The 25,224-nt window shown below is 45.9% G+C and overlaps 2 protein-coding genes and 1 long non-coding RNA gene across 3 annotated transcripts in view; 1 reads left to right on the top strand and 2 right to left on the bottom strand.

Moving 5' to 3' along the window:
- LOC127305900 (uncharacterized) overlaps nucleotides 1-282 on the top strand; it is a 3,508-nt gene extending 3,226 nt beyond the window's left edge. The window contains exon 6 of the mRNA XM_051336501.2: nucleotides 1-282. This exon is cut by the window's left edge and continues 103 nt beyond it. Coding sequence (XP_051192461.1) covers nucleotides 1-8 — 8 coding nt within the window. The 3' untranslated portion in view covers nucleotides 9-282.
- Nucleotides 283-1,562: 1,280 nt separating this feature from the next.
- On the bottom strand, nucleotides 1,563-3,397 carry LOC139832149 (uncharacterized). Its single transcript, XR_011746812.1, has 2 exons — nucleotides 2,953-3,397; nucleotides 1,563-1,837 (listed from the first exon to the last, which is right to left on the bottom strand). It is a non-coding gene; the product is annotated as an uncharacterized lncRNA (long non-coding RNA).
- On the bottom strand, nucleotides 1,970-2,836 carry LOC127309972 (uncharacterized). Its single transcript, XM_051340679.2, has 2 exons — nucleotides 2,336-2,836; nucleotides 1,970-2,245 (listed from the first exon to the last, which is right to left on the bottom strand). Exons 1-2 carry the CDS (start codon nucleotides 2,834-2,836, stop codon nucleotides 1,970-1,972), a joined length of 777 nt encoding a protein of 258 aa, XP_051196639.1.
- Nucleotides 3,398-25,224: the final 21,827 nt, after the last annotated feature.

The raw sequence follows: 25,224 nt of genomic DNA, 5'->3' as shown, positions 1-25,224 counted from the left end.
GCGTGTAGCCCAGCGGCTCATCCGAGATTGGAGATATTCACTGATCTTCACTGACAAACCTTCATACCATTCTTTCATTTGCCACGATACTGTTTTGTTCTTGGTGTATATGATGTAAAACATAGATTAGACTATTTGAGAAAGAAGCCTCTTTTGAGGCAGGCTTGTTGAGGGTGTAGGGGCGAGGGATGTGGTGTCGATGAAAAACTAAATCCAGTGATACAGGTCATGGTCACCTCCCACTTTTCCACTATAGTTGGTTTTCTATTGGAGTACGAAATATCCTCTGGGTTCTGACGTCTATAGAAACTTGGCGCCATTAATTATCGTGTTCTAGAAAAATATCTGTAGGTACCTTCTACAGTTATATGTACAAACCAATGCTCGGAAACTTCCGTGGTAAACATATATGGTGGACCCGATGTCAATACCTCTGTAGAATAAAAGGATCAGTGTTTGATGGCTTTTTAGATACAGGCTTTTCTTCTCGAGATGAGAAGGGCGAGGGTCCCCTCACTGAATAATGGTAGCCAGGGTTTGGTGTTATGCCAGTAGTTTTGAATGCTTCGTCGGCGCCGGGGAGCCCGTCGCCGTTTCTGGTGGCTCTCTAATTTGTGGTGCACCTATGGCTACATAGATACATTTTCATATAATTTCTTTTATTGGAGGTTGTATGCGATTTGAAATATGATGCCATTTTGCATAATATATCGAAATTCATGTTTGCTATTTTCCTTAAAACTAATGACATAACACATGGTTATCTCAAAGAATTTTATTTTTTATTTTTTTATTATTTTATTTTATTTTTTCAAAACTAAAAATGCGATACCGATCCACCGGGAGGGTGCAAATCCTAGGAACTAGTAGTAGGGTGACCAAAATAGGGCATGCTACTACTAAGCTGATTAGCAGCATGCTCAAAATGAGACACGCGGCTAGTATTTTGCTTGATTCGTGTATATTAAAAGCGGATTCGCAAAGGCACACACGATCGGTATGAAGATATATCACCATTGGCGTGCGTTGCGGGTACTTTCTAAACCCGAGTAAAGCCCGGGTCTACCTACAAGTAGCATGTAGAGAGAATTGACTTCTAGGTCTTCTAAGGATTTCCTACTCGGAGCGTCTCCGATCCACCTCTACCAGACGTGGATTCTGGGTTTCGGTAGGTTTCAACCCAACAAAAACTGGGCTGCCAAACGATCTGTCTAGTTTTGGTTAGCCGGGCTCGAAAACACTCAGATCCACTTGAAAACCGGCCTACCAAATAAGGCCTTAGGCCCTGTTCGGCAGGGGAGTATATTTGGGTTTTGGGGTGTCTTAACCCACAGGTTTTGGGTTGTTCCACCCGGTCCACCAAAAACACTTCAATCCACTTCCTCCTTAATTCCCTTCTCAATTTTACTCTTCGGCAAGCACAGGGATAAGACACTATTTTGTGCCAATAAAACTTCAATTTTTATACCAGATTTTCAGTGCCTTTTCTATTACAACATCCGTGCATGGTTGATGCATTACAATAACACAGTAGCTCATGCATTAGAATAACATGAAATAACTCTAAAACCAGACTGCAATATCCTAAAATTTGTTGATGCAATAAGTACAGGAGGATTACTGATGCATTACAATAACTTATAAGGCAAGTCGTATCGGTCTAAACCAGACTACAATAATTCTGCCACAACCCTCAACTTTGAACATGAAGTGCAAACATAATTTAGCTAACTACTCCGACACACCGACACACTTTAAGAAGACATCAAATTCATTGTAGTTACTGCCTGCCTGAGATCATGGTCTTGTACCATACCATGCCAGCGGCCTCAACCTCCTAAAACAAAAAAAAATAGATAGTTAAAAAAAGGTTTTCATTTATAGGGAGGAACACACTATACACTAAAATTCAGTAGCTGTCCAGATACTTGTATTGCCTACTTGTTCTATGGAAGAGTACCAGGTTGTTCTATGGAAGAAAAAACTGGGTGTTCGCATAACCACCATCTACAAGATAAAATTTGCCCGGTGGTACTTGGAAACCCTTGAGCATAGCAGAGCTGAGAACTCTCGCGTCGGTGGCGGAACCCTCCCAACCACATGAGATAAAAGTTACATTCATGTTGAAGTCACACGCAAACATTACGTTTTGGCTTAGGGAGCCTTTCCTATTCCTCCATGGTGCTTGACTTTCGGAAGTAAGAGAGACGGGCACATGTGACCCATCTATTGCACCTATGCAATTCTGCAATGAAATGGAATGGAAGTGACTTTTTCGAAATTATAAAGAAATGGGTAAGAGAAGACATTTTGAAGTTGTCAAATAAGATGGAACCTGGAAGTAGGGGAAGAATCGATCATCCATAGCAATCGTTGGATGCGGTTCAGCAATGTTGGGAGGCCTCACAAAGCGACTTGCTAAAGTGGGAGTGATGTTGAAGAACTCTTTTATGTAGGTGTGGAAAGTGGACCCGCTATGCTGAAACTCAACTTGAAGATCTTCAAATGATGCGTTATGGGATAGCATGTACAGGAAGAAGGCGAGTTTCTCTTCCACCTTAAGTCTACTGTCCAATATTAAGCCCTCATTTCTAAGGTAGGATGCCAACCATCTGAATATTTGTGGCTCCATCCTAAAGGCTGCCCGACAGTTTTTAATGTGCCCATCTAGGAGACCCTTAACCCTCCTCTTGCCGTAGAGAATGGAACTATGGCGTTGGGTTTTTTCCCTACTACCCATTAGATGAAAGTACAATGCTGGAAAGATAAGAAACACCATCTCATCATCCTCATCAGCCTTCTTTTTCTTAACAAGTTCTACGCCCCGTGAACTCATTTCAAGACTATAAAAAAGCAAGCAAGTAATGAGAAAAGGAAGCTACTACGTAAGACAGTAATAGACGATGCATAAATCCAACAAGTAGTGGCAAAATACGGAGGCAATGCACATACCAAAATCAGGTGTGCTGACCGGGTCCCAAGATGGCGGCGGTTCGTCCACTCCAACTTGAACAAAAGTTGCAGGTTCCTATAAATAGATATTACAGTTATATTATAACAACACATCCCCATATATAAAAATGTAGAAGGAATGTAAAAAAAATCAGTGGACAACACGTCCAGATTTAGACAAACCAACAAACCGGCAGCAGCCTGATGAGCCGCAAGCATACTCGATAAACAATGAAATGCCTTAGAATTTTACTAGGAGAAAAATAGATAGTATGTAAAGATAGAAACCCCATTATCTTATATACTGATGATAATTGGAAAGAAGAAGATCAAGTTAACCATGTATAAACTAGACAGTAACTGAAGATAAACCATCTTATAGCTACTGAACTCAAACATTAGAAGAGCCCGGTCAGTTTACTGAACAGAGAAAGAAAGCTAACTAGTTGTGTATGAGGAGCCTCGTGTCCAAGATAGAGCTGAGTTCTGGACTCTGTTAAAAAGAATCAAACTCAATTCTAATGACCCCTGGCTCATGCTGGGACATTTCAACAAGGCTATGTTCAAGCATGAGCATTTTTCTGCCACTAGAAGAAGTGTATCTCAGATGGAAAATGTCAGATAGACTAAGACTGCAATCTTCACGACCTTGTAATCTTAAGAATATGCCTCTACTTCGATGCCAAGCTGCAGATCTGGAGCGACTGCACAAGAAATTAAGGCGCGATCTGGAGCGTAATGCACAATGGTGGGAGTTCGCATGCCAAGCTGCAGGCTAGTTCGATGCAGAAGTGCTCCCTCTCGCTTCCTTAATTTCTTGTGCAGTCGCTCCTTATGAAATTGCGTGACCGCCAACTCGCACCATGGCGCGTTTGCATTCTGCCGCGTCAAAGTACACCTTATTATTTTCTTGATCAAATGCCGTTCAAAGCTTGCCAACTGCAGTTTGGCACAATGCTGATGCCGGACCAAGGACTTTGCGCGCAGTCATAGTATTGGCGTTCTAGTCTGCCACATGTTGATGATCGAAAATCACCTCTCAAGTCTACTGTCTAGATTTTTCTTAGGTGAAAACAGTTCATTAAGACGAAGCCACCGGCACGATGTGACAAACACAATCGGGAGCAGTTCACCGGCTAGGATTTTCTTAAGTGGAAGTATAGTTCATTAAGACGAAGACTGAACTCGCCCGTCAGAATTATTGGTTGTCTACATCGTTTATAAATTAAAAACGGTTAACGTAAGACACGCACAACAACTATATAGAGACTCGTTGGTCATATATCTATTCGTGGTTTGAAAGTTACTGAGTCTTCATCTGGCTGGATTACTTGGTCATCATATATCTACCTATTTAGATTAGCAGACTGAATAAGTAATTTCATCTTGTCATTTTTTTCAAAATTTCAAAATAGTTTATCAACACTTGACTCAACAACTGCAAATATACATATAACATGCGTATAAGAAAATTGAGATCTCCACCATTCTTTATGGAACACCGACACTGATTGTCCCTCTAATTGAGTTAAAGTAAATATAGTATAATAAAATATTAACGTGTTGATCACCATTTCATTAGTCCAGTCAGAAGCAACAATCGAAAAGATCCTACAGTGCAGACAAGATGTTAACATTGTTAGATGTATATATCTGTATATTGTAGTTTCCCCATATGTTAGGGGGCTTTCTGCATATGTGCACCTGTACATGTACCATATATTGTGGCCTTTGGCCCCCTGGTAATACAACAAGCATATTGCCTTAACATGGTATCAGAGCAAATATTGATCCTCTAGTTCCCTCGACCGACGTTGCTTGTTCAACCTCCCGTCCGTCGCCCGATTCGTCTGCTCCAATCTCTCCCTGCCTATTCCGCCCGGCCGATTCCTCCCGCGCGTGGCGCCCTGCCTGCTCCCGCGCCGCCGGCTTCCCGATTCCTCCTGCGCGTGGCGCTCCTTGCTCCCTGCCTGTCCGTGTGTGGTCTCCATCCGCCCCCGTGGTCGATCCCACTGCCTGCTCTCCCCGATCTGCGCGTGGTCCGCCCGCGCGCCGCGTGCTGCTCCAGGCCGCCGTGCTACGCTTGCTCCCGGCCCGATTCTCCGTCTGCTCCCGCCGCGTGCTGCTCCTTGGCCGCGTGCTGCTCCCACCGCGTGCTGCTCCTTGGCCGCGTGCTGTTCCGTGTTTCCCAGGCTGCCGATCTCCCTGGCCCGTGTGTAGATCGGATCGATCTCCTTGGCTGTGAGTTGACTTCCAGCTGAAAAAAAGCAAAAAAAACAAAAAAAAAAAAAAAAACCGGTTGTTACCCGAAGTCTTCTTCCGCTGATCCCGCCTTATCTTTGGGCCTCCCTTCGGTACTTGGTATTTGTCCGCTGCCTCCGTGTATGACGGCTAGCCATTCTTCGTCGCCGTTTGCGGCCTCTTCACGCGACTCTGCCCGCACTTCACCGACTTTTGCGGCATCTTCATGCGGCTCTGCCCGCGCTTCGCCGACTTCGTCTACGTCGGCCCGCCGCTCTACATCGACTTTTGCGGCCTCTTCCCGCGGTTATGGCCGTGCTTCGTCGACTCCGTCTACGTCGGCCTGCCGCTCTACATCGACTTTCGCGGCCTCTTCACGTGGTTATGACCGCGCTTTGCCGACTCTATCTTCATTGGCGTGTTGCTCTCCGTCGCCCCCTTTGGTGGCCTCTGTGCGTGTGGGTGATAGCTCCTCGTCGGCACCTGATTGTACGTCGACCTCTCCAGTCGCGCCCCTCGCTGCGCATGAGATAGCGCAGCTTCACCGCCTGCTTGATGCTTGGGATTCCAGTTTACGTCAGCAGCCTCGCGGTCCGAGTCTCCGCCCTCGTCCTCATTGCACCTACTGTGGCAAGGTTGGCCACACTTCCTCCACCTGTTGGACGCGGGATCCCGCCACGTCGGCCAGTTCCAGGATCGTCGCAGCCGGCTCTTCATGATGTTCTGCAGCTTGCACTCTCCGATCGGGACATTCTCGGGGGTCTTCGTGGTCTCGCTACTGCTACAGACTCTTCCTCGCCGGGCGCTGCTGGTTCTGTGACTGGCTCTTCTGGCACTGCGCGACCACCAGTTTCTACACAGTCAGGTACGTCCCCGTGGTATCTGGATTCTGGAGCTTCCTTTCATATGACCTCTGAGTCTTCTATTTTGTCTGCTCTTCGGTCTCTTATTTCTCCTGTCCGTGTTGTCACGGCTGATGGTACCTCTATTCCTGTTTCTAGTAGAGGCATCCTTTCTAATCCCTCTTTCTCTGTCCCTGATGTTTCTCATGTTCCTCGCCTTCAGATGAACCTTTTCTCTGCTAGTCAGCTCACCGATTCTGGTTGTCGCGTCATTCTTGACGCTGAGTCTTGTGCGGTTCAGGATTGTCGCACCCAGGCCCTGGTTGGAGCTGGCCCTCGTAGCCGTAAGTCTCCGGGGCTTTGGGAGTTAGACTGGCTTCGTGTTCCTTCCGCTGCCACTCCATCTGCCAGTTATCCTCCGGTTGTTGCCTCTGTCACCGGCTCTTTTTAGCAGTGGCATCATCGTCTTGGTCACCTTTGTGACTCTCGCCTGTCGTCTTTGGTTCATCGTGGCCTTCTGGGGTCTGTCTCTGGAGATGGGTCGTTACACTGTCAGGGCTATAGGTTAGGCAAACAGATTCAGCTTCCTTATTCTACTAGTGTGTCTGTCTCTCAGCGACTGTTTGATTTAGTCCATTCAGATGTTTGGGGTTCGGCTCCCTTCGCTTCGAAAGGGGGCCATCGATACTATATCTTATTCATTGATGATTTTTCCCGGTACACCTGGGTGTTTTTCATGCACTCTCGCAGTGAGGTGCTCTCTATTTATCAGCGTTTTTCGGCCATGGTCCGCACTCAGTATTCCTCACCCATTCGCGTGTTCCGTGCTGATTCTGCTGGTGAGTATATCTCCCAGCACCTTCGTGGTGTCCTTGCTGAGGAGGGCACCCTCGCTCAGTTTTCTTATCCCGGCGCGCATGCTCAAAATGGCGTCGCCGAGCGTAAGCATCGTCATCTTCTTGAGACCACCCGTGCTATGATGATTGCTTCTTCTCTTCCGCCACATTTCTGGGCTGAGGCTGTTGCTAAGTCGGCCCACCTCATTAACATTCAGCCTTCCGTTGCTCTACAGGGTGGCATTCCTCTCGAGCATCTCTCTGGTGTTTCTCCAGACTACTCGACTCTCCGTTCTTTTGGTTGCGTCTACTATGTCCTTCTGGCTCCTCGCGAACGCACCAAACTGACCGCTCAGTCTGTTGAGTGTGTTTTTCTCGGATACAATGATGAGCATAAGGGCTATCGCTGTTGGGACCCCGTTGGTCGTCGAATGCGCATCTCTCGTGATGTCACGTTTGATGAGACACGTCCTTCTATCCTCGCCCCACCTCGGGTACTTACCCGGTGGATGATATCTCTTTTCTTTTTTTCCGGATGCACCCCCTGCTATCCCTCCTCCCCTCCCTCCTACTTCTGATGCGCCCCTTTCGGCACCATCCTCTCGTTCGTCTAGTCCACCTAGTACTCCTCGTTCTCCGGCTTCGGCTCCTTCCGATGTTGTCCCTTCTTCCTCTTCTTCTGATGACTTGTCTTCTGCAGATGAGCTTCCCCCTTCACAGCCTGTTCGTCAGCGTCGTGCTCCAGCTCGTTACTCTCCTAGTCAGTATGGTCTCTCTGTCGTTTCCGAGCCGACTTCTTATCGGGATGCCGAGCATCATCCTGAATGGCAGCTTGCCATGGCTAAGGAGATCGCTGCGCTTGAGCGCACTGGCACTTGGGATCTTGTTTCTCCCCCTTCTGGTGTTCGTCCCATCACGTGTAAGTGGGTCTATAAAATTAAGACTCGCTCTGATGGATCTCTTGAGTGCTATAAAGCGCGTCTTGTGGCTCGTGGTTTTCAGCAGGAGCACGGCCGTGATTATGATGAGAATTTTGCCCCTGTGGCTCATATGACTACTGTGCGTACCCTTCTTGCTGTTGCTTCTGTTCGCCGCTGGTCTGTCTCCCAGCTTGATATTCAGAATGCTTTTCTTAATGGCGAGTTGAGTGAGGAGGTTTACATGCAGCCTCCTCCTGGGTATTCTGTTCCCGATGGGATGGTTTGTCGTCTTCGACGTTCTCTCTATGGTCTCAAACAGGCCCCTCGTGCCTGGTTTGAGCGCTTCGCCTCTGTGGTGACTGCTGCTGGTTTCTCCCCTAGTCTTCATGATCCAGCACTTTTCGTTCACACTTCTCCTCGTGGACGTACTCTTCTTCTTCTCTATGTTGATGATATGATCATTACTGGTGATGATCCTGAGTATATTGCCTTCGTCAAGGCTCGTCTTCGTGATCAGTTTCTTATGACTGATCTTGGTCATCTTCACTATTTTCTTGGCATTGAGGTTTCATCCACTTCTGATGGCTTTTTTATCTCTCAGGAAAAGTACATTCAGGATCTTCTTGCTCGTGCTGCTCTTGGGGATGAGCGCACGGTTGATACTCCTATGGAGCTTAATGTTAAGCTTCGTCCTACTGATGGTGATCCTCTTCCTGATCCCACCCGTTATCGCCATCTTGTTGGGAGTCTTGTTTATCTTGCTGTCACTCGTCCTGATATTTCTTATCCTGTTCATATTCTGAGTCAGTTTGTCTCAGCTCCTACCACTGTTCACTATAGTCATCTCCTCTGTGTTCTTCGTTACCTTCATGGCACGATCACTCGTCGCCTTTTCTTTCCCCGTTACAGCTCTCTCCAGCTCCAGTGCTATTCGGATGCTACGTGGGCGAGTGATCCTGTGGATCGTCGTTCACTTTTTGCTTACTGTGTGTTTCTTGGTGGTTCGCTTGTTGCTTGGAAGACGAAGAAACAGGTCGCAGTTTCCTGTTTGAGTGTTAAGGCTGAGTTGCGGGCTATGGCTTTGTTGATTGCTGAGGTGACTTGGTTATGGTGGTTGCTTGCAGATTTTGGGGTCTCTGTTACGACACCCACTCCACTTTTGTCTGACAGTACAGGTGCTATCAGTATTGCACGTGATCCGGTCAAGCATGAGCTGACCAAGCATATTGGTGTTGATGCTTTTTACACACGTGCTCAGGTACAGGATAATGTTGTTGCGGTTCATTATGTGCCTTCAGATTTACAGTTGGCGGATTTCTTTACGAAGGCACAGACTCGAGCGCAGCATGATTTCTTACTCTCCAAACTCAGTGTTGTGGATCCACCATGAGTTTGAGGGGGGGTGTTAGATGTATATATCTGTATATTGTAGTTTTCCCATATGTTAGGGGGCTTTCTGCATATGTGCACCTGTACATGTACTATATATTGTGGCCTTTGGCCCCCTGGTAATACAACAAGCATATTGCCCTAACAAACATATAGTTCTAAAAAAAAGATGTTAACATATACATCTCTGTCCGTTGGTCATCTGCCATTCATCTGATTGTCTTATTATTGTTCATATATATATATGCGTTCATTATATGGATGTTAATTGTTAGTTCACCAGCTCGCCAATGTCAGCTGGCTTATTAATTTACTTCATTGGACCAATTCTTGGAAGGTTCCACCAGAAGCATTGACATTTGGGAGAATATAACCTACTATTCGACATTTTATTTTTTATTTTGGTAGAAAATAGCTTACCAAGACTTGACTCGGTCGATGAAAACATGTATGGAAGAAAATTTGGAATGCCAACAATTGGATACATATTTGTTGAGGTGGAGTTTTTTCTTTAATAATCTTCCTCTTAAACTGTCTGTGTACACAATATCGGCATATTGATCAAGAATACTCTTTAGCCAGAAGCAACTCATGAAAAATGATTTCTGCAATCCACACATTCAAACAATATGTTAGCTTAAACATGGGCATCCGTTCAAACCTACATTCTCTATATACATATTCGTAGATTGACAACTACAAATTATTTTCTCAGATTGTCAGTCAACGTTTTCATTTTTCTCGCCCAAAAAAATCAACCTTTTCATTTTCATTCACATGTCTAGCTTTTTTAATTAACAAAGAAACCTCCTTTTGTTTAATCTGCCGAACGCCTAGTTGAGGGTGCTGATTTTTAATGCCTCGCCACACAATTGTGTTCGTACATTTCCACCACCTGTATCGTGATTCTGTTGCTTGCTTTCAAAAGGTTCCGATTATGAATCACAAATGTACTACAAAAAATGAATCACTATGTCTACATTACCAATAGCAAATATGATTATTGCTACATTACCATGAATTTAAAAAGAAGTGATGAGCTGATAAAAATATCCAAAATTAAAACGATGAATTTATTGACTTGCTTTAATGTATGCGAGTTCATAAATATTTGCATATACCATGCCTATGTCAATAGGTCCCAGTTTTACTCTCAAAAAAAAAAAAAACTGAAGGTGCTTCACATAACTTTAACATATTGATTCTTATATAGTAGATAAACTTTGTATGCCACAGAACGAGAAATCTAGAACTATAAGGAACCTTCTCCCTTAAAAAAATTATCAGGAACATTCCACTAATATGGAACATGCATCTCTTAATTATGTAAGATGCTACTGTAATTCTTAAAAGCTAAACTGTGATAATGGAACTGAGGATATATAAATGTACTTTGCAAAAATTGAGATAGAGTGCGAAAATGTAAAGACGGGTAGTGATTTATAGAAAGGCTGGGATAGTCCAATGACATTACATTGTTTATGGCTTCGTCTGCACCAGCTCCGTATTTTGCGTTAGTTGGTCCCATTGTAGACATCTTGCGATGATTCCAACAAAAGTAACAGCTGGATAACATGCCGTCTAATCGTGTTCCCTTAACATTATTTTGTTTGCAGTGCTGTTTTTTTTCCTTGGCATCCTTGATGATGTCGTTGGGTCTTTCTATTGATAAATTGGTTAAGAAGTCACTCGACTCCATCTGTCCTAAAATAGTTGCCAATCCAAGTTTTTTGAATGATTATGGTTTGACCGGGTTTAGTATACATTGATATGTTTAAAAAAAAGATTATGTTATAAACGCGACAAGCAAATAACGAAGAACGAAACAAGAACACGCGCAGGGGACATAAGATTTTAACGTGGAAAACTCTCTCCAACAAAGAGAGGTAAAAAGCACGGGCGCCAGCCAGCAAAATTTCACTATATCGAGGATTGTTTACAAACACCGTGGGTTATCTTATAATCTGATAAATCCTAGCCGGCGGCTTACAAGATGTATATATAGGCGGTGGTAACGATCCGTGCCAAGTCTACCGGCGACGGGCCTCGCTCCGCTCGTCAGAAGTTAGCCTCCCTTTAGTATATGAATTTGGATCACAATATAACAGATTCAGCTTTAAATATATTTCTATAATATATCTATTTAATTCTGTATACATTGATATGTTTTTGGGAAATCATGGTAAAGTTTTTTGCTGGTGCAACCGGCGGTTGTCCTAATTTAAACACTTATAAGTTTGACTAAGTTTCTAGAAAAGAGTGTCATTATTTACAATACCTAATTATAACATCATTACATTCCCCATCAACTATATTTTCATATTGCATTCATTTGATATTCTAGGTATTGCTATTTTTCTCTGTAAAATTGGTTAAATTTACCTAAGTTTGATTTAGACAAAGGTAGAATCCCAGGTATTTAGGAGGGGGTATACATTGTGCAAGGGAGATTACAGCTATATGCCTGCATACCTCCGGATCACGCCGCAACATGAGGTTGATTTAGAGCATCCCCACTCGTTGGCGTTCCTCACGCCCAAATCCGGTGAAATTTTCGTCCGGATTGGAGGAAGATTTGGCGTGGGGAGCGCCGAAGTTCCAGCCGTCCCCCCGGCAGGAAACCCCCAACCTCGACCATTTGACATATTTCAAACAAATTTAACATAAAATTTAACAAGTTCGGCGACCAAGAGTACGAAAATTGCTGAAACAAATTCGGCGATAATCAGTACAATGTTTAACAAGTGCTGAAACAAATGAAGCACACAATTTCACAATTTTTCAAACAAATTAAGACAGACTAGTTGGCGTCGGTGTTGGCGTTGCCTCGGAGCCTCCATATGTGCTCCACCAGATCATCTTGCAGCAGCTGATGCATTGTAGAGTCTCGAATCTCCTGGCGCATAGCAAAGAAGGCGGCCCATGATGGAGGCACCTGGTGATTAGGCTGTGCAAGAGGACCCTCTCTCTCATATGGTGCTTCTTGCTCAGCCAGAGGAACCGGATGCTTTCGCTCATTTTCAATAATCATATTGTGTAGGCACACACAGCAGTTCATCACCTCCCACATCTGATCTTTGGACCAAGTCATAGCGGGGAACCGGACGACAGCAAATCTCTGCTGGAGGACACCAAATGCACGCTCGACGTCTTTTCGGCAAGCTTCTTGTTTCTTGACAAACTCGCAAAGTTTGGGGGTGCTAGGGTTGGAGATAGTCTTCACAAATGTTGCCCACTTTGGATAGATACCGTCTGCAAGGTAGTATCCTTTGTTGTAGTGCCGACCATTGATCACATAGTCCACCGGGGGAGCATGACCCTCAACAAGCTTGAAAAAGACCGGGGAGCAGTTTAGGACATTGATGTCATTGTTGGATCCAGGCATACCAAAGAAAGAGTGCCAAATCCAGAGATCATGGGTAGCCACTACTTCAAGTATCACAGTGCAGCCTTTTTTGTGACCCTTGTACATTCCCTGCCACGCAAACGGACAGTTCTTCCATTGCCAATGCATGCAGTCAATGCTTCCAAGCATCCCTGGAAAACCCATTGCTTCATTTGTTGCAAGGATCCTCTGAGTGTCTTCGACAGTGGGTGATCTCAAGTAATAGTCCCCGAACACTGCTATGACGGCCCTGCAGAACCGGTAGAAACAATCAAGGGCGGTGGACTCCGCCATCCGAAGATAGTCATCTGCAGTATCACCGGGAGCTCCATACGCTAGCATGCTCATAGCCACTGTGCACTTCTGCAGTGACGAAAATCCAACCAAACCAGTGCAATCCGCCTTGCATCTGAAGTAGGGATCAAAGTCTCGGATGGCATACACAATTTGCAGAAATAGCTTTCTGCTCATCCTGAAACGACGCCGGAAAACACTCTCACCGTGCAATGGATTGTCGGCGAAGTAGTCGGCGTACAACATGCAGTAGCCCTCCATTCGCTGTCTCGGCTTGCACTTCCGGCGACCTGGTGCCGACCCACCACGTCGACCAGTTGCCAGTCCGGCGTACATGCTTGCCAAGCAACCGAGGATCATCATGTGCTCGTTGACAAGGTATCAACTTGTCAATGCCTACGGGTTGTAGACTAGGGTTTAGTTGGAAGTAGAGGGCAAGTAGATCTCGAAGGTTTCAGCCGAAAAGTACTCGATGATTATGAAACTAGGGTTTGAGAAACAATGATTCGATGATTTCTTCGTCCCTCGACTCCCCCTTATATAGGAGGCGGAGCCGAGGGATTCGTGTTGTACAAGTTACAGAGTCCGGAAAGGTTTCTAACTCATCCCGTAAGATTACAAATAATGCTTCCTATTACAACTCTAGCTTTCCTTAATAATATCTTGGGCTTCCGAATCTTCTTATTCTTCGGGTAGTGGGCCTTCAGTAAACCCCGGGTACTATCTTCAGCAGGCCCATTTGGGATGCCTATGTCAGTAGCCCCCGAGATTTTGCTTGAATCGTAGAGTCAGGGAAAATCTCCACTGTTTATTTTTATTCGACAACTTTAACTTTTCTATATTTCTTCACATAAATATCTATATTGTACAGGGATAATGGTAGTTGGGGCTAGTTCATCTGACGGATCAGGTACTAGTTAACTGCTCTAGTGGCAATCCGCAAAAACCTACTTCAAAATCACGTCCCTGGACATGATCTCGGGATACTGGTGTAAACTTCGACAGGTGCCGCTTAAGATCTTACCATTCTGTCGAGTCCCAGTAAAATTTATCGGGTACCTAACGCGTCCGTTAGGATTTTTCTTCGTATCTGTTGATACGGATAAAAGTAGCAAACCGACGTCAGAGACGGCGCCACGCCACACAGAACAGATCTGGGGTCTTACCTTCGCAAATTTGCGGCATTCAGAAATTGATCGCAACTTTGGCGTTCTGAGAATATATTGTCGAGTGCTTATTCGGCTGTTGGAATGGCACATTTTATCGAGTCAAAGATGACTTATATTGCTCTCCCGATGGGAGTATATGCAGAGTTATTTATAACTCGAAATATACTCTTTTGCTCTTCTATCTTTCTTCTTTTCATTCTTTCTTTCTTTTTTATAATTTCATCGGGCACGCGAACAGCGTTCCCGATGGGAGTAGCCCCCGAGGCTACAGCCAAGGACTTGTACTTGGTTGTAGGCTCCACGCCTTATGCCGCTATATTTTTTTATCTCCCGAAGTTTTATAATTTCTCGGGTGCGCGAACAGCGCTCCCGATGGGAGTAGCCCCCGAGGCTATGAACAAATATTTGTATTTGATCATAGACTCACGCCATTTCTATTTTGTCTTTCTGGATCCTTTCATTTTTTCAAAGTAGCCCCCGAGCATTTGATCAAAAACTTGTATTTGATCAAAGGCTCACCAATATTTTTCCATGTCGCCTTTTATGAAGCTGTTGAGGCGAATTTTTTCTTCTGCCAAGGTGACGTTATTGCTGATGATAGCCACGATTGCGAGTCAAAAATCACGAGAAGTCTTCTCCCACTGCCTTGCGGGCCCAATTTATCCATTATCTTGACACGTCGTGCAGGTGGGGGACACACGTCCTCCGCTTTTCCTGGCGCACGTACCATAACTTCTCCAATGCGAAAATACTTTTTTACCCTTGTTTCCCCGTGGTTATCATCTGCTGCACACTTTTTCCATCCAACGGTCCGCCGTTTCGCCGCACCTCTATATAAGATCTCCTTCTTCTTCCTCGAGCACTTCCGCTCGCGCCGTTCTCGTGCTCTCCTCTGCAAAACCTCCTGCGCTCCATAATTCCCTAAGCTCATCTTCTCCAAGCTGCATTCCTGCGCCATTGTTGATGCCACCGCGTCGTTTGATCAAGCACAGCACGCCGGAATCATCAATGGCTGCCGTGGATCTGGGAACCGCGGAGTGGGAAAGGTCCAAGATTTCCACTCAGGACATCAATCTCCTGAAGAAGCTGGGGATCAGCAAGAAGCCCAAGGCGCTGTGCTTCCCTAGTGAAGAAAGCTACCCAACCCCTCCAATGGGGTATCGGGTAAGTTTTGTCGACCACCTCATCCGCGGTCTTTCCGCCCCCATTCATCCTTTTCTCCGCGGATTGCTCTTTATTTACGGTCTGCAACTTCACCACCTTACGCCCAATTCCATCCTCCATATTTCTATTTTCATCACCCTCCGCGAAGCCTTCCTTGGCGTCCAGCCTAACTGGGCGCTATGGAAGCGCATTTTCTTCTGTCGCCGCAATGGCTCTCCAAATGTCGCCTATAATATAGGCGGCGTTGTAATTTCCGTTCGCCCCACCGTCGATTACTTCGACGTCAAACTTCCTGACTCAGTTCAAGGGTGGCGCAAGAAGTGGTTGTACATTCAAGAGGAGAACCATGGATGTGCTGAAGACAACATCCCTCCTTTCGATGGTGCTGAGAAAATCCTTCGCCGCCGCTCCTGGGACGCAGAGGCCACCGAAGAAGAAAAAATATCGATAGAGGCCCTGATGACTCGCATCCATGAGTTGCAAAATACTCGCGGCAAAGAGTTGTCGGGTATCCAAATCACGGCGTATTTCCTTAGGACCAGAGTGCAGCCTCTTCAGGCTCGCAAATACCCTCTCTGGAAGTATGCTGGCGACAAGGATGCAGATCGGTTGTCAGCGGATTTAGAGGTCAAGGACTTAGAGAAGCTTGTCCGAAAAATCTCGTCTCTCAGCAAAAAAGATCCTGTCCCGTCTTCTTGCCGTGTAAAACCATACAGCGCCACCAATCCACATCCCAATGTAACCTTTGTCGATTGATTTGTTATTGCCTTGCTATCTTTTTGTAACTCCATTTTTGATATCTTCCCCTGTTTTTTGTATAGAACCATCCAAATCTTGTCTCGCTTCCTCCCCTTCCTGAAGGTGGAGAAGTCGAGGAAAGGGCCGTTGTCACCGACGACAACCAAGATGCCCCCTCTTTTGTGAATGAACCCGTGGATTCTCTAAAATCTGCGGGATCTTCTGAAAAGGAGGCTGCCTCCGAAGGCACTGCATCGGCACAATCTCCTCCTCCTGCTGTTTCCCCAAGGAACAAGAGGAAGAGGAATGATGCCGAAGATTCCGGCACCTCCAAAGCCGAAGAAGTTGGTCCTTCACGTCAGAAGGCAACTTATGATCCATATCTTGAATCCCTCATCAGCTCGTAAGTCACCTTTATTTCCCCTTATTTTTGTACTCGAAGATTTTTGTCTATCTTGCTTTTTACGCTGTCGACTTTTAATCGCAGTGATGATGAGGAAGAAGTACCAACTCTTGATGTGGCTGCTCGAACGAGTACGTCACATACTTTAATTGTTTCGGAAACGCCAGTTGAAGGAGAGGAATCCTCGCCTCCTCAACAAAACGTTGGCGCTCCCACTCCTCCTTCAAGCCCTCTTGTCCCTTCACCAAAAAGGACAAGGGTGGAAACGGTCGTGGAGCCTACCCTCCAATTGGGTAGCTCCTCCAATCCTCTCTTGGATGATGTAAGTTCTTAATTTGCTTGTCACTATCTATATTTCCTCTATTTGCTTCTTTATGCCTTCATATTTTTCTCATACCGACGTTTTCTTTCTTTGTCCTTCTTTGACAGCCTATGATCAAAGAGCTTGTTCGTATCGGTGCCCAATTCATTGGGTATCGTGAATATGCCAGCAAGACTGAAGGTAATAACTTTTTGATGACCCTTGTTTATAACTTCTTGCTCCTGTTTTGTCGCGATTTTGACGATTCTTTACTATTTTGGCAGAGAAACTTGCAGAAGCCAACAAGCTTATCGACACTCTTGCTCAGAAACTGGAGCAAAGTGAAACGACTCGTAAGAAAGCTGAACTTGACGCTAGCCAAGCTAAAGCAGAGGCTGATAAGGCCAAGGCAGAAGCTGCTGGTGTCGAAGATCTGCAAAAAAGACTTGATGATGCCGAAACTGTTTTGAACGAGCACAAGGCCGCCCAGGCTACTCGTGAAAAGGCGATCATCAAGCGCTTGAACACGCAGAATCGGCGCTTCCTCGGTAATTTTGTCGATCCCTTCTATCTTTCTTAGACTTGTTTTTCCTTGCTTGCTGTCGACCAACATATATTTTCTGCGGCAGGTAAAACAAACCAAGAATTTGAGCTTGAAGATCCCGACAATGATCCTCTCCTTGACGCACTCTCTTTCCTGGAGTTTCATGGAACCGAAGTTCGCGAAGGCATGGAGCATGCTGACGCAGGATTATCAAGGTTGTTCCCCTAGTTCTTCCCGAAGAAAGAGGAGCCCAAGACTTTCCTTGCTCTTGCCAAGGACTTCAATCCACCAGAAGATCTTGGACTGAGGATGCGCCAGGAGAACATGAAGATTGCTGTTGAAAGCACTGTTGCCTTGGTCGCCAACAAACAACCGTTGACTGGATGAAAGTTGGCGACACCGAACAGATAGAGCAAACAAAATGGCGATCTTTGATCAAGGCAGCCAAGCCCAACACGAAGAAAATCCTGGCCTATCTCGGGATCAAGCCATCTTCAACTCCTAGCTCATCAAGGCCGGAGGTCTAGTTGAATGCCTCTTCTTTTTCTTTCTTTGTTTTTCCTTTTTCTTTTGCTATTGTCGCCATACTAGCTTTGGCGACAATTGCCTTAGTAGTCCTTTTGGATAACTCCTTCTGTAATATCCATGTAAATTTCCTGGAAATCAATGAAATTCTTCCTTGCACTATCATTGATCCTGAGACTTTCTTTTCCAGTTAATATTTGATAACTACTCGACCAATCCTTGCTCTGCCGATACTTCGCCTGCTTCTTCATTCTCGAAGAAAACCCTTATCGGAGATTTTTCAAGTGAACATTTGTCGCAAGATTTGCAAGAACTTCGCCAACAACTCCAATCCATGAAGAAACAAACTCTTGTGATGATGGAACAATCTCGACAAGCATCCGAGAGAGAGAAAATTGCTCTTCAACAGGCGAGAGAAGCCATTGCTGCAAAGGATGCTGCTGTTGCTGAGGCTACCGAAACTTCTTCTCGCGAGAATTATATGCTTCAGCTAATGACTGACGCCAGCCTGGACATGACAGGTATGTTTCCTGTTTACAACCATGTTGGATGTTGTTCTTGCTGTTTTCTCCTTTCTTGACAATTTATTTGTTGTACCAGGCTCATTTTTGGATACTGCTGCCGAAGATCAACGTGTTGAAGCTCGAGCCAATGTTTTGCTTAGACTGGCTGCACAACATGGATCTAACTTTTGGGTTACTCCTGAGCGCACCCGCCAAATTGTCAGATTCCAAGATCGCGCGGCTCAGGTCCGTGACTTCCTTGACTTCTGTACGAAGACTTTATTTTTAGTTTATGGAACCATGTTCCCTCGGAATAAGATGCCAGAAACTCTGCCTGCTTTAATGGAAAATTTCGAGATGCTCCTCGGATCCATGGCTTTGTGCGGGCTCAACTCTCTGCTGGCGCCAGATTTGCTATGATGATGATAAAAATTTGCTATCCAAAATTGCCCATGGATCAAATTGTCCCCACGTGCCTGGCCAAAATGTCGAAGAAAAAGAGAAATATGGGCAAGATTGATGATCTGGTGACTCATGTTGCCGAAGATATGATGGATGAACTTCTTCGGATGGATGCTGAGTTCTTTGTGAAGGGTAGCTATGCTGAGCATAGTACTCGTCCTTCCAATGAGCGAATAACCATAGACCATGTGATAGGTATCCATTGAGGGTTTTTTCCTTTTTCTTGCTGTAGATTCACCGTTGGTACACCTTTGTGTATTTGTAAACATGATCTATATTGTAAAGCTGTCAACTCTGTAAATTTGTATTGTTTCTATTTTTGAGCCCCCGAGCCTTTGGCTGGAGTCTATACTGTTTTGTTATCCCGAAGATTCTTCTCTTGTTGCCAAAAGATATATATATATATTGTTGTCGATGGGTACAAGCCCCCGAGTGTCTTGGTGGTGACGTTCTCTATTTTTGTTGCGAGGTTTCCAGACCAAAGCAGTAAAATTTTGACGATTACACTATATTTATAGTTGTTAACTCCCGATGTTCTATTTTGCGAGGTATTCATTGTACCAAGGCGAAATATTTCAGTTAGTTTATCTATATTGTGTATATTTTGTAACTTGAAGGCGTTTGAGCCCCCGAGCGTATCGAAGAATAAGAAGATATCTCCACTATCTTTATTATATTGCAGCACCGCGAGCCCGCCTCATTAAAAACCTTTCCGGCCCCACTCGGTGTCCCGAAAAGGAAAAGAGTGCGTCTGAAAACTCGCGGGCGTTTCAGTATATTGTATTTTTACAGAGGAGGACTATATTTCGACTCTAAGCGTAGAACCGCCTGAGCTGCGCCACGTTCCAGGGGTTTTTCTCGGGAACCCCTGTCTTCTTGTCCTTGATCCTGTATGCTCCTCCGTCGATGACTTCCGTGACGACGTAAGGTCCCAACCATGGTGACTCGAGCTTTTCAGTACTTTGCTGGTTAAGCCGCAAGACCAAATCACCGACCTGGAAAGATCTAGGCCGCAATCGTCGACTGTGGTAGTTTTTCAGGTCTTGCTGGTACTTAGTAACTCGTGATAGTACTTCATCTCGAGCTTCATCGAGTGCATCCATATCATCCTCCCGAGCTTTTCGTGATGTTTCCTCGTCATACTCTGTTACTCTTGGAGAATCATGCTCTATTTCAATTGGTAGTACTGCTTCTGCTCCGTGGACGAGGAAAAACGGAGTTTCTTGTGTCGCCGTATTTGGTGTTGTTCGGATGCTCCACAAAACACTTGGCAATTCTTCTGGCCAGGTATGTCGAGCTTTTTCAAGCGGTCCTAGCAGGCGCTTTTTGATGCCGTTGCAGATGATACCATTGGCTTTTTCGACTTGACCATTGGTTTGCGGGTGTCCAACTGACGCAAAGTGCAATTTAATGCCTACTTCTGCGCAGTATGCCTTGAACTCCTTGGCTGTAAAGTTAGTACCGTTGTCTGTGACGATGCTATGAGGCACTCCAAACCGAAAAACGAGGCTCTTCACAAACTTTATTGCCGACGCTGCATCTGGTGAATTTATTGGCTTCGCTTCTACCCACTTGGTGAATTTGTCGACAGCAACCAGCAGGTACTCATATCCTCCTGGCGAAGCTTTGTGCAACTTGCCCACCATATCAAGTCCCCATTGGGCAAAGGGCCACGACAATGGTATTGGCATCAGCTCTGCCGCCGGAGAGTGAGGTTTTGCGGCGAATCTCTGGCACGCGTCGCAGGTTCGTACTATCTCTTTTGCATCCGCGATTGCTGTCAACCAGTAAAATCCTACTCGAAAAACCTTGGCCGCAATAGCTCGACTGCTCGCGTGGTGACCACATATTCCTTCATGCACATCCTTTAGGATTATCCTTCCTTCTTCGGGTGTGACGCACCTTTGCAGGACGCCTGAAATACTTCGCTTGTATAACTCCCCTTTGACCACTGTGAAAGCTTTGGATCATCGAATAACTCGCCTTGCCTCAACTGGATCGTCGGGTATTTCTTTCCGAAGGATATACGATATGTATGCTTGCATCCAAGGAACTTCTACCATCATCACAAGCTCTTGGTCCTCTTCGTCCTCTGTGGCTTCTTTAAGGGGCGCCGAAGTTTTTTCTTCCTTTGCTTTTTTCTGCGCCTTCTTCGGCTTCGTGGATCTCTCCGCTATTTCTTCCCAAAATACACCTGGCGGGATTGGAAGGCACTGCGACCCGATGTTTGCGAGAACGTCGGCTTCATCATTGCTCAACCTACTGATGTGATTTACCTCGCATCCATCGAACAGCTTCTCGAGCTTATTGTACACCTCCTTATATGCTACCATGCTATCATTGACTGCATCACATTGGTTCATAACTTGTTGAGCCACCAATTGTGAGTCACCAAAGATTTTTAGTCGAGTTGCACCGCAAGCTTTTGCCATCTTCATCCCATGTATGAGGGCTTCGTATTCTGCTTCATTGTTGGATGCGTTTGGGAACGTCATCCGTAGGACATACTTTAACTTGTCGCCTTCTGGTGATATAAGTATCACTCCAGCGCCAGCTCCTTCTATTCTCTTGGATCCATCAAAGTTCATGGTCCAAGTTCTCGACAAATCTGGAGGTCCAGTGTTTTGCAACTCCATCCACTCTGCAATGAAATCTGGCAAAACTTGCGACTTGATTGCCTTTCTTTTTTCATACGTGATGTCCCGAGGGGAAAGTTCTATTCCCCAAAGGGAGACACGCCCTGTAGCTTCTGGATTGTTCAGTATATTTGAAAGAGGTGCTTCATTGACTACTATTATCGGGTGTGCCGAAAAATAGTGGCGCAACTTTCTTGCCGTTGTAATTACTCCATATGCTAGTTTCTGGTACTGTGGGTACCGCTGTTTGGAAGGCGATAAAACTTCACTGATGAAATATACCGGCCTTTGCACTCCATGGAGTTTCCCTTCTTCTTCTCTTTCGACAACTACCACCGTGCTAACCACTTGGGGTGTGGCTGCAATGTACAGCAGGAGAGGTTCCTTTTCCTTCGGCGCCACCAAGATTGGTGGTGTCGAGATTGTGCGTTTCAGATCCTCGAAAGCTCTGTCGGCTTCTTCGTTCCACTGGAATTTCTCCCCTTGCTTTATCAAAGCGTAGAACGGTAACGCTTTTTCTCCCAGCCTGGCGACGAACCTGCTCAAAGCTGCGACTCGCCCAGTTAGTTGTTGTATTTCTTTCAACTTTGTTGGCTTCCTCATTGTTACGATAGCTTGTATTTTGTCGGGATTTGCTTCAATCCCTCTTGCTGAAACTAGAAACCCAAGAAGTTCTCCTGCTGGGACGCCGAAGGAGCACTTCGTCGGGTTCAGCTTGAGACAGAATTTGTCGAGGTTGTCAAAGGTTTCCTTGAGATCCTCGATCAGTGTCGCCCCCTATTTTGACATTATGACGACATCGTCGATGTACACTTGCACGTTTTTTCCAATCTGTGTCGCCAAACACTTCTGCATCATCCTCTGATATGTTGCTCCCGCGTTTTTCAAACCAAAGGGCATTGTTCTATAGCAGAACACGCCGTAAGGTGTGATGAACGCTGTTTTTACTTCATCTTCTTCTTTCAACCTGATCTGGTTATAACCAGAATATGCGTCCAAAAAGGAAAGACGTTCACATCCTGCCGTGGAATCGATAATTTGATCGATCCTCGGGAGGGGAAAGTGATCCTTTGGACAATATTTATTGAGACACGTAAAGTCGACGCACATGCGAAGGACCTTAGTGTTTTTCTTCGGCACCAACACTGGGTTTGCGACCCATGTGGCCTCTGTATGCAGCTCCTTGATAAAACCAGCTTCTCTTAGTCGATCAATTTCTGATAGCATAGCCTTGCGGTTTGGTTCCAAAAAACGCCGCAAAGGTTGTTTGATTGGTCTCGCTAATGGATCCAAGTTTAGGTGGTGCTCGGCAAGTTCCCTGGGTACTCCTGGCATGTCAGCTGGGCACCATGCGAAGATTTTCCAGTTCTCACGGAGGAACTCGACGAGCGCGCTTTCCTATGCGAGGTCCATGTCGTTTGCGATGGACGTCGTCTTTTTCGGGTCTGTCGGGTGAATCTGCGCCTCCTTAGAATTTTTCTCAGTGTTGAAAGTTGATTCTTTATTTGGTCTTCCAACGTCTGCCAGCACGTCGTAGTCAGTCATGAGCCTTGACGCCAAATACTCAGCTTGCATCCCGAAAGTTTCTGATATTCGATGAAAATCCTTATCACATTTATCGGCTAGGGCACAGCTTCCTTTGACTGTGATTGGTCCCTTAGGTCCAGGCATCCTCCATAGCAGGTACGTGTAATGTGGTACCGCCATAAATCTAGTATATGCTGGTCGACCCAACAGAGCGTGGTACTGTGACGGAAAATCGGCGACTTCGAACTCCAGCTTCTCGATCCTGTAATTTTCTCGGGTCCCGAACTGAACGTCGAGATTGATCTTCCCCAGCGGATAACTTGGCTTCTCCGGTGTGATACCATGGAACCTCGTGTCCGTTGGTTTCAGGTTTGCTAGGGATATGTTCATCTTCCTTAATGTATCTGCGTACATAAGGTTTAAACTGCTACCACCATCTATAAACACGCGAGATACGTCAAATCCTGCGATAACCGCTGGTAGTATGAGTGCTGACTGCCCTGGTCGAGGAACTTGTTGTGGATGGTCCGCTATAGTGAAGCTAATGTCTTGCCCGGACCAGTTAAGGTACTCGACTGTTGGTGGAGGCATTTTTCCTGCCATAAACACCTGTCGCGAGATTACTTTCTGAGTTCTATTGGATGGCCTTCCCTTCTGAATCATCGAGACCGCTCCGTTAGAGTTAGGATCAACGTAGGGCGGTGGTGGAGGTGCTGCCGCTATTCTGAGATGATGTCGATTGTCATCCGTAATCGCGGGAGGAGGTGGCAAGTGAATCTCACTCCTAGGTTCTCGAGGATTTCTCTGTGTTGCCTGAGCATTAGCATGCCCTGCCCACCTTTGCATTGCCTGGAAATTGCGACAATCCTTCTGCAGATGTCCTGACTGTCTATTTCCGTTGCTGTCGAGGAAAAAGTGCATCTGACACGGCCCGTTCATCATTTCTTCGGGAGACACGAAAGGCCTCTGGAACCTTGGCCCGCTATTTTGCCTATTGTTTCGAGGGTCACCTCTATTGTCGCCCCGTTGCTCGTTGCTTCTCTGGTACTCATCTCTGTTGTTTCCTCCTGCGCTTGCTCGGAAACCAGCCGAAATTTGTCCTGGAGCATCATAGCTCGAGTACTGCCGAGGAAATTGTCGCCTTGGTTGATAATTTCGACCGCGGTCTTCCTCTGGCGACCTATGTCGTTTATTGTGAACAGCATCTTCTCCATCTGCCCATCTGTTTGCTATTTCCATTAACGCAGATACTGTCTTTGGATTGGTCCTTCCCAAATCCTCGACAAAATCTCCACGCCTGATCCCTGCGACAAACGCATCTATTGCTCTTTCGTCAGATATATTTCCTGCCGAGTTTTTGATGATGTTCCACCTTTGGATATATTTTCTCATTGGCTCGTCAGGCTTTTGTCGGCACGCTCTCAACTCCTCTAATGACGCAGGTTTCTTGCATGTGGACCGGAAGTTCTTGACGAACACGTCCTCGAAGCTTTCCTAGCTGTCGATAGATCCTGGAGGAAGTTTCTTTATCCAAGATCGTGCGGCTCCACTCAAATGCACCTGGATGCTTTGCATAGCTGTTGCTCTGGTTCCCCCCATGAGCTTCACCGTCTCGAGATAATCAACTAGCCAATCCTCTGGATCTTGAAGGCCGTCGAATTTTTTGAAGTTATCAGGCAACTTGAATCCTGAAGGGACTCGAGTTTTTCGTACTCTCCTCGTGAAGCACGGCAAGCCACACATATCCTCGTCGTTTAACTCTGGGGACTGCCGATGTTCCCTCCTGCTTTGTCGCGCTCTGTCGACCCTTGCTTGTGCTGCCGTGTCCCTTACTCCACTTGGTCCTTCGGGAGCTGCTGCTGCTGCCGCAGGTCGTGGACTATTTTGCCTTGCCGTTCCTTCGGGAGGTGTTGATACAAACGCTGTCCCCATGGCTCCAACTCCTGCCATCGCCATGTTGTACAGCGTTTCCCTTGGATCTCCTGGGGGTGGTCTGGATGCAAGGATGAAAGCTTGTGTCGCCATATACCCAGCTTCTGGTGTCTTGGGGATGATGTTCCCCCTCGTGTCTATCGACATAAAAGACATGTCGAGGTTTTGAACCAAGTGCTCTCTTTCTCCTTCAGGTACGTTTTGCAACCTTGATCTTGCTCTGTTCCGAGCTTCCCTGTGGCTATCACCCGAGGTTCTAGAATGTCGACTCAATTCTGCTCTTCGCCTACTTGATGCAGAGGCTGCCTCCTTTCTTCTGTTTAGCTCAGCTGTCTGTTTTTCCAATTCCCTTGCAGCTCGTGCGAGCCTATATTGATATGCTTGTAATTCTTCCGGCGTGGCTGTGGTGGCCATTGGTTCAGAGCCATCCATAGCTCTTGCGGCTCTATCCCATGCTGCTT

Source organism: Lolium perenne, chromosome 6, assembly GCF_019359855.2.
Source record: "Lolium perenne isolate Kyuss_39 chromosome 6, Kyuss_2.0, whole genome shotgun sequence".
Taxonomy (NCBI): Eukaryota; Viridiplantae; Streptophyta; class Magnoliopsida; order Poales; family Poaceae; genus Lolium; species Lolium perenne.
Note: the sequence above shows the minus strand (reverse complement) of the source record. Positions and strands in the feature narration are given on the sequence as shown.